The following is an 11,928-nucleotide window of genomic DNA, read 5'->3' on the forward strand; positions in this document are numbered from 1 at the left end:
TTTGTGCCATTAATTTCAAAATACTGATTGATTTGCCTTCACTCTGTTTTCAGAATGTTCTACTTTTTTAATCTTCTAAAGATTTAATTTCTGTAGTCAGATTAAATTGATGGAGTACTGCTTCTTTTCCAGCATTTGTTTCATATTTAATCTGCTTGTCCTACAGCCTTCACTGTGCTGAAGCACTAATAGTAATAAAAGCTCTTCAAAACTAGATTGTAACTCAGACACTTCTCACAAATATATATTTTTCTACATCCTCCTAAAACTGGTACTGAACAGAATTAAAAGTTAAATCCAGTCAAGTTTCAGGGTTCTCTGTGGGGAACACATTGTGGAAGGAAATATGACTCATAATGACATAGTAATTAATGAAATGGAATTAATGTTGGCTACTGCTAAAACAGCATGTCTGTTGCTTCCCATCTCATTTTTTATTTAGCTGTGCATGCCTTACTACCTTCTGATTAGTCTAGAGTGTTCTGCAGCCAAAAATCTTGGCTATTATAGTGTTTAAAATAGTAAGCTTGTCAATGTTTCAACTGCCTAAAACAGAAGGGGTAGGGACACATTCTATATTTCTCTTTATTTTTTTTTTCCTTCATGCTTTTGGCCTTCAGGACCTGGATGTTACCTACTGGTAGTTCTGCTTGAAAGTTCATTTAATGCAGATGAAAAGAACATGCTCATTCTGTACTCTTCATCTGCGTGGAAAACTGGATGAGAATCTCACTCCCACTTCAGCCCCTTTTACACAGGGTAAAGGGGCCAGAGCAGCATAAAGAAACTCTCTAAAAGCTGCAGACCTGGCCTGGGAAGAATTCCTTGGTTCAGAAATTGAAGCAGACAACCACACACTGTTCTCTGGAGACTCCTTTTGCAAGGACAGGCACTGAGGGTGCAACTGAGGGTTGGAAGGGTGTGTTGGAGTTAGGATCACAGCAGATAGTTCTGTAGAGATCTTGGGGAGGCTGCCATAACTTAGACACTCTAAATCAGGGGTTCTCAGGAGGGTCGTGAGGCTATTACGTGGGAGGTGCTGAGCCGTCAGCCTCCACCCTCAAGCCCCGCTTCTCCTCCAACATTTATAATAGAGTTAAACATAAAAAAATGTGTTTTTAATTTATAAGATGGGGGGTCGCATTCAGAAGCTTGCTGTGTGAAGGGTCACCAATGCAAAAGTTTGAGAACCACTGCGCTAAATGATGCTGGGGGATGCGCCACAGCTGCTCTGGATAGCCCCAAACCAGTAGGGTGTAAGGCTGGTTTAAAGCCACCGTAACCTCTACCTCCCTCTGGGTTGTAAGTTCTGTGTTGTGCCTCTAAGATGCATAGTTCAGAATCTCACTTCTTTTCTTTAATGGCTGTCTAGACCATAAGGCAATCAAGATGCTAAGAACAAGTTTCACTTGGCCTTGTGCATGGATATGTAAAACTTTGCTATTTCAGTAACAATTTTAGAACTTTCCTTTTGGTACTAGCTTTGAATCATCCGTTAGCATCTTAATAATATGTTGAAGTCAAGCATTTTAAATTATAAACATATATTTACATCACCCATTAGTGAAAATTATAACTTCGGGTTGTGAGACTTTTGTATTCAGTGTCCATGAATCTATTGGCAGGGAACATATGCACAGTAGTTTAAATAGTGTTTGGGAGGGTTGGGGGTAGGAATGCAGGTATTGCATAGTTGTGTTATGACATTTCAACTTGTGTGATTGATTACTCAGCATTTTACAACTTCTGAATGGTTTATGGTAAATCATACTTGTTTGGTAAAATATAGCATATATATATATCATGCTGTCCACTACAAAGGATAATGAATGTGGAGTAATGTGTTGCCAGCTTTTAAAATGTAAAACAAGTGGGACACAATACTTAGTGTTTGGGCTGTGTTGATAGAGTGAAAATGGAATCTCATTTTTTGTTTTTATGGTTAATGGGTTAAAACAGTGTTTGTAGGTTACGTGGGAAGGAATTATCTTTAAGATATGAGTTTTGAAAAGATTTCCACTTCAGCTGATGGATGGCATAGTGGAACCACATACCCAATAGCAGAAAAGTTAAGGGCTCAATCCTCCTTTTGTTGAAGTTAATAGTAACAGGATTGGACCTTTAGTGCACAGTTTAGGTCTGGTTCAACAGGGCTGAATCAATTTGCAAAGTTTTGGAGAATTAATTTGTAATTACAGAGAGGGCAGAGATGATTGTTGCTGTTAAATAGTAGCTTTATTTTTTTGAACTTGCAAAACAGCAGGTAAATATGAAAGTATTTAATGCTTCAGCGGTAAGTTACATTGACGGCCACCATTCTTCTGGGCTTGTGCTTTATTTTCACAATTCATTTATTCATAACTGTAATTTAGATATGAAGGAGAGTGAATGACAGTTTTCCAAAATAGCCTTATGTGAAAAAGTTATGGCAGGGCAGTTTCACAACACACATCATTTCAAAATATGCAATAACAGCTGAAAAATCACCCACATAAATTCTCTATATTTTTTTTTTCTGAGTTTAGCATTGGCTTTTATTGCAATAGCTTTCCAGTTTACCTTGTATTAAGTTGGCTGTCAGTCAGCCCAGATCTGTCTTGGATTCGCTGTTTTTTATATAAATGTCTCCCAATTTGTATCAGTACTGTTTATTTCCTCTCCCTGAATATATGACTTTATGAATACTGAATAGCCCCTAGTTGCAAGCAATTCATTGTTCTAATATCTCAATATTATTTTGTTTCTGTCTTCCTGTATTACCTATACCTCTAGCCTGTTGTCAGCAAATCTGATCATGGTTGATAGAAGTTTTACAAAGTATTTTAAAAGCTTGTAAGGGAGAACTCTATATCCAGCTCTAAAGTTAGGTGGCCAGCACGATTAAAAACAACCATAACTTACAAGTAAAGTAACTACCCCTAGAAAATTAGAGAAGGAGACCATTTGGTCTCCAAATTGCAAACCATTATCTTTTAAAGTAAATTAAATATTCTAGTTGAATTATTGCTTGCCTTGTTCTTAAGAAGATATGCTTGATTTAGCTTCTGTAGTTGCATGAGCTGGGTATTCAATAATCACAATCTTTTCTTTTTATTTTAAAAATGTTTCTGGCAATCTTTGGGCGCTGGATATTTTTCACTCCTTAATGTAACAATTTTTTCATCTTGTTTAGATTTTCTCTTTTGAGTTATGCTAAGTTTTTTTTCAACATAGCTATTAAAGGGATCAAAGAAATTGATCAAAATGAACTGTCTACTTTTGTATTTATAAGTACATGAGGAAATTCTTAATTGGGTGTGACTTTTAGGAATTAGGGCTCATTGGAGAGAAAGAAAGGGAAATAGACTCAAAAGGCACTCCAAGTCTGTGATTTCCTTCTTACCAGTTTTTAATTATTATTTTTTTTCAGGTACATGCGGGGTCGTTTAACATATGATCAAATTAATGGAGTTGTTCAAGATTTGAATAAAGCAGTGGTCAGCAAGTATAAGATCTTACATCAGCCAATGAAATCTATGAGCTCTGCTGTCAGAAATCTCTACCACAGATTCCTGGAAGAAGAAACCAAGGATACTAAAGGTATTCTTTTTTAATTTATGTATGTATGTATTTATAAAACTTTTGTTCTTGTTCGAGTGCTTGCTCATATCCATTGCATGCTTGATATGTGCATGCCACATGCACAATTGCCAGAGATTTTTCCCTTAGTGGTATCTGTAATACTGGCTCTAGCAGTATAAGGGGTGCTGCCAGCTCCACACCCTCTCGGTTCCTTAGCGATCACCTCAGCCAGAAGGGTCTCTGAGATCAAAGTCCTGACATCAGAACCCCCGTATATGGTGTTCTTGAAGGACCAGGTCCAGCTGCGCCCTCATCTGGCCTTCCTACCAAAGGTGGTGTTGCAATTCCACAATAATCAGGACATTTTTCTGCCTCTATACTTTCCAAAACCTCACAAGACCGCTGAGGAACGTCAGCTCATACATTAGATGTTAGGTGGGTCCTGGCCTTCTAGATCAAAAGGACTACGCCCTTCAGCAAGTCTATGCAACTCTTTGTGGCAGTAGCGGAAAGGATAAGAGGGCTGCCGGTGTCATCCCAAAGAATCTTTCTTGGAAAACCACATGTATCCGGGTTTGCTATGAGCAGGCGAAGGTTCTGCTTCCAGCCATTGTGAGTGCTCATTCCACGAGAGCTCAGACTTCGTCAGCAGCATTCCTTGCGCAAATACCAATCCAGGACATCTGCAGAGCCGCAACATGGTCATAGGTTCATATCTTTGCATCCCACTATGCCATCACCCAGCAAGCCCATAACGATGCCAGTTTCAGAAGAGCAGTGTTGCAGTCAGCACGTCCATAAACTCTAAGCTTGCCTTCGATGGTACCGCTTGTGAGTCACCTAGCATGGAATGGACATGAGCAAGGACTTGAAGGAGAAAAACCGGTTACTAACTTTTTGTAACTTTTGTTCTTTGAGATGTGTTGCTCCTGCCCATTCCATGACTCACCCTCCTATTCCTTTATTGGAGTTATCGGCAAGAAGGAACTGAGAGGGTGCAGAGCTGGCAGCACCCCTTATTCCAGCGCATACGCGTATAACTCCAGAGGTGCTAGAGCGGTCTTACGGACACCACTAAGAGAAAAATATCCAGCAACTGTGCGTGCAGTGCACACACACCTAACATAGAGTGGACATGAGCAACACATCTCAAAGAAAAACTATTACGAAAGATTAGTAACTGTTTTTTATCAGAGCATCTAGATGCTGTAGCAGAAATGTACAGGAAAGGTTTTCTGAAGAGACTAGTGATTTTTGGGTGCCTTCATTTTTTGGTTGTCCAACTTCAAACACCTTAAAAGGGCCTTATTTTCAGAAGGTAGATGCTCATTGGTTTCAGATAATTAGGCCCTTCTAAGAATTTTCAATTTGGGTGCCCAAAAATTGAAGCATTCAAAATCTCTAGTCACTTTTGAGACTCTTAGACATGTTATAAAGCAGTCTCAGATGGTGAGTGTCTAAATTTATCAATTGCAGATATGTCAAGATGGTTAATAATCTGTGCACAGTTACCATACTTGGGCTTAGGGAAACTCCGCTGACAACGCCCTGCTGGCACCTTCAGGCACTATCCACAGCAGAAGACCAGCAAATCTTACCTGCCACAATGGGACATGGGTAGAAAGGGGATTTCTCAAATAACTGCGTCCCAGACCATTAAGGACTCTCAATTTGTAATCAGTATATATTACACCCTCCTTATGAGAAGAGACTCCAAGAGCTTGGCTTGTTTAGCCTAATTAAAAGAAGGCTGAGAGGAGATACGATTGCTTTCTATAAATACATCAGAGGGATAAATAGCAGGGTGGGAGATGAGTTATTTAAGTTAAGTGCCAATGTGGACACAATAACAAATGGATATAAATTGGCCATCAACAAGTTTAGGCTCAAAATTAGGCAAAGGTTTCTAACCATCAGAGGAGTGAAATTCTGGAACAGCCTTCTAGGCTGGGGGAGCAATGGGGACAAAAACTTAACTGGCTTCAAGACTGAGCTTGATAAGTTTATGGAGGGGATGGTATGGTGGGACGGCCTACAGTGGGATGAGATCCATCAGCGACTGCCAGTAACAAAAATCCTCAACGGCCAGAGATGGGATACTAGATGGGGTGTGCTCTGAGTTACCACAGAGAATTCTTTCCCAGGTATCTGCCTGATGGGTCTTGCCCATATGCTTTGGGTTTAACTGATCGCCATATTTGGGGCTGGGAAAGAATTTTTCCCTCAGGTCGGATTGGCAGAGGCATGGGTCACTTGCAGGTTTAAGCTAGTGTAAATGGTGAATTCTTTGCAACTTGAAGTCTTTAAACCATGATTTGAGGACTTAAGTAACTCAGCCAGAGGTTAGGGGTCTATTACAGGAGTGGGAGGTTGAGATTCTGTGTGCTGCAATGTGCAGGAAGTCAGACTAGACGATCACAATGGTCCCTTCTGACCTTAAAGTCCAGGAGCTTATGAGAATAGGCAGCCAGCATAGAACCAAGTTATCATGATGTGACCGAGGGACCCCTAGGTGTCAATGGGCTGAGGGCACAGTGGGTGCATAGAGTTTTACAGGGATCCCCTGTGTCGGATATATGCATAATAGTTTACTGAAGGGTGCCATGTGAAGTCCCTACTGAGAGCCTGTATTCACAAGTTGTCATCGTTGTAAAGTGTATGTACAGATAATTTAGTATCGCTACATAACTCCTTAATATTATGTTCTTAAGCTCTTGGAGTTAAGGCAGGTCACCAGGAGGTGACATACCTTGAAAATGTTCCTTTCAGGCCGGAGGTAACAGATACAATACACAATACTCAAATGGCCAGACAGAGAGAGAGGTATGACTCTCACTGTATGCCTATCTCCATACTGAGGCACAGGCAAAATAAGAGATTGTGAAAGCTACAAGAAATGAAATGTGCAAGATTAAACAAACAGCAGTTGTGTCCAGTTTATGAGTAAAGACAAAGGGTGGGACTAGTATATGTTTGGGGGGAAAGAAACATACTGAATTGTTCATCTAGGAGACAAGCTGACAACATGTCTGTCTCATGAAAGGAGAGTCACAGTGAACCGGACTATAAAGCGCTGCAAGGATTTTGGATGAGCGTTACTCTACAAGACATGAGCATATCTAGTTCAGTGATACTCAGACTGAGGCTCACATGCTGCAAGTGGCTCTTTAGTGTATCTCCTGCGGCTCTTTGCAGCACATGATATTAAAACACTGTGTGATTTAATTATTAACCAATCTAAGTTATTAACCAGTCAGGATGCTTTTACTATGTTATTAACCATTTAAGTTACTAACTTGCACTAAGTTATTCATTTATTTGCTGTGAGAATAATATATATTCACACTACTGTGGCTCTTTTGGGTAATGTTGATTGCTGATTTGGCTGCTGTACCAGTGAGGTCTGAGTATCACTGATTTATTTAATAAAGTCTGGGCTGTAGAATGCGTATTATGATTTTATTTTATATGTAAACAAATGGTTGTTTCCAATACTTCTGCTTGCTGCTGGAATAATAAAAATGTAGGACTGGAAGGGATCTTGATAGGTCCTCTAGGCCAGTCCACTGCACTGAGACAGGACTAAGTATTATCTAGACCAGGGTCTCAAAGTCCTGGCCCACATGCCATCTGAAGCCTGAGAACCTCCCCACTGTGGCCCGCGGAGGAGAGACGCATGCAGACACGCTGCTGACAATGTCTGCTGCAGACGCTGCCACCTGCAGCTTCCATTGACTCGAGGAAAGGTACAGAGATACCATCATTAGTTGCAGGGCAGAGTGAGCCATGGAGGCAGCATTACTTTTTTTCCACAATGACTATAAACAAGTCAAAATACTGAACACAACTTTCTGATGCACACCTTGCTGCAATCCTGAAGGTTTCAACTGCTCAGTCACTGAGGCCAAACATCAATAAACTGAGAGAACTGAACTGGCAGGTGAAGAATTGTATAAAGTTGTATGACAGTTTTATTATTTCTAAGAAATTCGAAATAAAAAATACAATATAAACGTTTTCTTTTCTGAACACCATCTTCAGTGACGTTATTGGCCATCTGGGAGGATTTGAGGACTGGCACTGGCCCTAAGGTAAATTGAGTTTGAGAACCCTGATCTAGACCATCGCTGACAGGTGTTTGTCAAAATCTCCAATGACGGAGATTCCACAGCCCCCCTAGGCAGTTAGTTCCAGTGCTCATATATCCTTACAGTTAGGAAGTTTTTTTCCTAATGTCTAATCTAAATCTCCTTTGCTGCAATTTAAGCCCATTGCTTCGTGTTCTGTCCTCTACTTATACCTGATTTCACTATAAACCTATCTACGTTCTGTGGGTTAAGTGAAGTGGTGATCTGAGGTGGAACTGGTAAACTAGGGTCTTTGGAAGCAGCAAATCTGTGTCGAGAGACCAGGGGCTGGATGCTCCATAGAGATGCTCGGAGGGTTTGGTGGTTGGAATGTGCATATCACTAACCTGTAGAGTGACAGCAGGGCCTGCTAGGCCTAGAGGGGATTGCTTGTGTTGTCTGTAGCCAGTGGAGTTGAGGAGCTGATCTTTGGCAGTCACAGAAAAGGGCTTTCTCCCACTAAGGGTAGGTGATAGTGAGGTGCGTCGCAGCCCTGGGTACTCCTGGGAAGTGTCACACATTGTCCTAGCAGCCCTCCAGTCTTTACCAGCAAAATCTCTAGAGTCCTTAACAATCTACCTGGAGGTGACAAAGGTATAGATGGCAGTGGTGAGGTCTGTTTCTGAGGAGTCCAGGACATCATTCACTGGATAACCTTAAATGAAAACAGGCCCTACTAGTCGCTGCAGATAAAATGGACAAGGATCAAATGTTTGCTGCAATACGTATCAGCAGATACTCAGACATGTATTATTTGGTTGTTTTGTTTTTTAAAAATACCTAATCAAACAATAGGCCTTCAGTCCCAGCATGCTGTGCAGTAGACTTTGCTGAGTAACCATGTAATCTTATTGCTTTAACCCTCGACCTGTCTTACTCCTTTGTTGCATCATGACATAAATTTAGCCCAATCTGGCAAATACATTCAGCGCCCATGTGGATGTAGTTGCAGAATTGGGGCCTTAGACTGTAAACTCTTCTGGATTGGGGCTACATAATCCTATTTGTATTTGCACTGCCTGGTGGACTTCTTTATCCAGCATCTAGAAGTATTATTTAGGATAAAGGATTTGTGGTCTGGCTGGATAGTTTCATGTTTCAATTTCCCCATAACCAGGCTTCCAGTGCAAACAAGTATAGCAACAGCTATTCTTCATCTTCATGTTGTGCTAAAGAAATAAACTGTCTTGCTAGATACTACAGTTTAATTTAGAATTTGATGTATAAACTGAATTTGAATTTGTGACTATAAATAGCTTTTATGACTAAAGTAACATTATTTAAATTCTGTCCTCAATCTATAAAAAAGCTGATTTAAGACAGAAATGAGCTTGAACCACAAAACAGATCTGGGTCTGCAGTTGTGGAAAGTCAGTGGCTAGAATGCAATGGCTTTATGGAAGCGGTTGGGCTGTCATTTGAACCTTATAAAATACACCCTTCTGTTCTATTGAGTTCAGTATAGGACTAAAATGAAACAATGTCTGCATGGTTTACAATATGGTCTTAATTGTAGCCACAGATTTTTTAAGATCTATGGCACTATGCATCTCTAGTTCAGTGTCTGACAAATAATTTCAAACAGCAGCAGCTGTAGAGTTTCAGTGGCAGAAAATCATGTTTACCTCCAGCATTTAATTTTAGAAAATGGTCAGGACCAGAACTCTTGTGACAAAGTGTGATGCCAGTGCACCACTTGGGAGCTTCCTGAACGTATATTTCATTACCAAGGTGAAGTGATGGTGGAAAGAGATTGGGGTGTTACATTTTGAAATGTTAAATTAATCCTATAAAATATGTTTCCATCTCAATGTGGTATGTTTGTTCTCCAGGTGAATTTTTTATCGTGGAGGCTGATATAAAAGACTTCACACAACTGAAGGTGGATAAACGCTTTCACACCATTCTTAACATCCTCCGGCATTGCCAGAGAGTGCGGGAAGTCCGTGGTGCACGACTCGTCCGTTACGTTATCTGCTAATATGGTTTTGGACTTGATTTTGCCCAGGTTGAAGGGCATAAATATTTGTTTGCCTTCAGAAAGTCAGAAGACACTATACATAGAAATTCCCTACTCAGCTAATTTACTTTCTAAATGACAGAAATGATGAACAAATATCTAACTCATTGATCAGGCATCCACATTGAATTACAAGTCTGCTTTCATGTGCATTCATTCTCCAGGATTAGAAACATCTGAAGGTCCTGAAATGTTTAAAGTTGTTTTGATTTGAATTGTTGAGTTAGGCTGTCGTTTGATTCTGGTGTCTTGTACTGGCCTTTACTCCCATTTATAAATAACCAATCCAATGTAGAAATGAATGTAATCGACACCCCGGTGGTTGCAGTGGTTTCATGAGGTTGTCAGGTAAAGATGTCTTAGCCACCCTACAAGTGATGGCCTGAAAAGCTGCATTCTCAGCAGTGTAATACTGCTTTTGTGTTTATAAAATGGAGATTGTCTTTAACAATGGGTAATTGTTTGGGGATATGCATTTCATTTTGTTAATGCATCAAACTGATTTTCACTCTTCCACTTTGTATAATCTTTTTCTTCTAATCCTAAAATTGTAGTTGGGGTTTCCAAAATGAGCCAGGCATGCGTTCTGAGGTGGATAAATGCTTCCAAACGTGATAATGATGGTTCTATAATCTACTGGTTTTTCACATTTCATCAGTCAGATATGTTCAGTCCAACCCATTTAATCAAAACAAATACTAGAACCATGATAATATAACTGAATTTTTTGCTTCCATTTTGAAAATATTTAACACTGACAGCTTTTATTCTAGAACATTGCTTACCCACTAGCTTCCATATAACCAATCTTAGAATAGATTTGTTTTTGCAATAAATTCCAGTGTTGCAGGCAGTTAAAGATGTTTTTGTTTGAAAAAGTTTTGACAAAGGTTATTTTCCTTCCTTGAGCCTGCACCTGTTGTTATACTAACCAAGTAGTCTAAAATAGCTTTTTTTGTATGTTGCCAGTAATAATGAGATAGTTTGAAGAGCAGAAGACCCTGACTGAACCTTTAACTATTGAAAGGTCAATAAAGAAGGCTGGGTAAGCGCTCAGTAGGGCTGGATTTGTTCACCACTGGTTCAGCTGCACCTGCTGCTGCTAACGATGTCATTTTTCTTGTCTAGACCAGATCTGTTGGTTTCACAAAGAAAGTCTTTTGAGGGGAGGAGGAGGAAATCTAATGGAGACAGTATACAAAATAAAGTTGCATTATCTTTGCCTATTCACATTTCTTAACCTCTTAATATTCCTGCCAAAGTTTGTTCTGAGAGACAAGGTAGGGTGAGATAATGTTTTATTGGACCAGCTTCTGTTGGTGATCGAGACAAGTTTCAAGCTCTGGTCAGAAAGCTTGAAATCCTGTCTCTCTCACCAACAGAAGTTGGTCCAATAAAAGATATTACTTCACGCATCTGGTCACTAATATCCTGACCAACACCACATACAAAGTTTGTTCTGTTCAATCATTATCACTTTGGCTGCATTACATTTTTATTGTATTTGTTTTGAACTGCGTAAGCTTGGTTACCTTGCCATACTAGCTTTTTTTACTATCTCTAATGCTTTTAACACTTGTTCTGGGGAATGCACACCTTCTGTAATTAACAGGATATTAGTGAGTAGCCTTCATTCTGTTACTCTGGGTTTTTAATTTCCTGAATTATTTTCCCTGAGGCTGATTCTAAAAAATTTCCTCATTATTTTAAAATCCCTTTTCCTGAAGTTGAGTGCTTCAGTGCTACCTCTTGTGACAAAGCTCTGTCCTTGCCTCCGTGGGTCCCGCGTTTCCTGGTGGATTTCGCTAGCCTCAGAGGCTCACTGTGACCCTCCACATAACCCTTCTCTCTCTAGAGACAAGGGTCACAGTCTACTGACCCATTTTCATCATAAGCCAGCAAGGGAGGTGAGGAGAAGTTACCCTTCCTTGCACAGTCTCTGTTGTCTCCCAGTCTCAGTGATTAATCAGGGGACAAGGGGAGGAGCCCGGGTCCACCCTCTACTCTGGGCTCCAGCCCATGGACCCTAATAGTATCAACTATGGTAGCTGACCTTTTAGAAACATGACATGTACAATTCCCTGGGCTACTTCCCCCCACAGCAGCCCTCAATTCCTCAAGCTCCACTTCACCCTTACCTCAGGGCCTCCTTCATTGTGCCTGATATGGTGTGTACTACTCAGTCTCTCCAACAGCACAACTTCCTCCCACAGCTCCTGA

General features: G+C 40.3%; 1 protein-coding gene across 4 annotated transcripts in view; it reads left to right on the forward strand.

The window, feature by feature from the left end:
- The window catches only part of SKA1 (spindle and kinetochore associated complex subunit 1), a 44,468-nt gene extending 32,824 nt beyond the window's left edge, over positions 1-11,644 (forward strand). For 3 of the 4 annotated variants that reach the window (XM_077816672.1, XM_077816673.1, XM_077816674.1), the window contains 2 exons: positions 3,410-3,579; positions 9,521-11,644. In XM_077816672.1, coding sequence (XP_077672798.1) covers positions 3,410-3,579; positions 9,521-9,669 — 319 coding nt within the window. In that variant the 3' untranslated portion in view covers positions 9,670-11,644. Of the gene's footprint in view, positions 1-3,409; positions 3,580-7,602; positions 7,653-9,520 lie in introns of all 4 variants that reach the window. The other variant, XM_077816675.1, reaches the window with a different exon arrangement.
- The last annotated feature ends 284 nt before the right edge of the window (positions 11,645-11,928 follow it).

This window comes from Eretmochelys imbricata, chromosome 5, assembly GCF_965152235.1.
Source record: "Eretmochelys imbricata isolate rEreImb1 chromosome 5, rEreImb1.hap1, whole genome shotgun sequence".
Lineage (NCBI taxonomy): Eukaryota > Metazoa > Chordata > Testudines > Cheloniidae > Eretmochelys > Eretmochelys imbricata.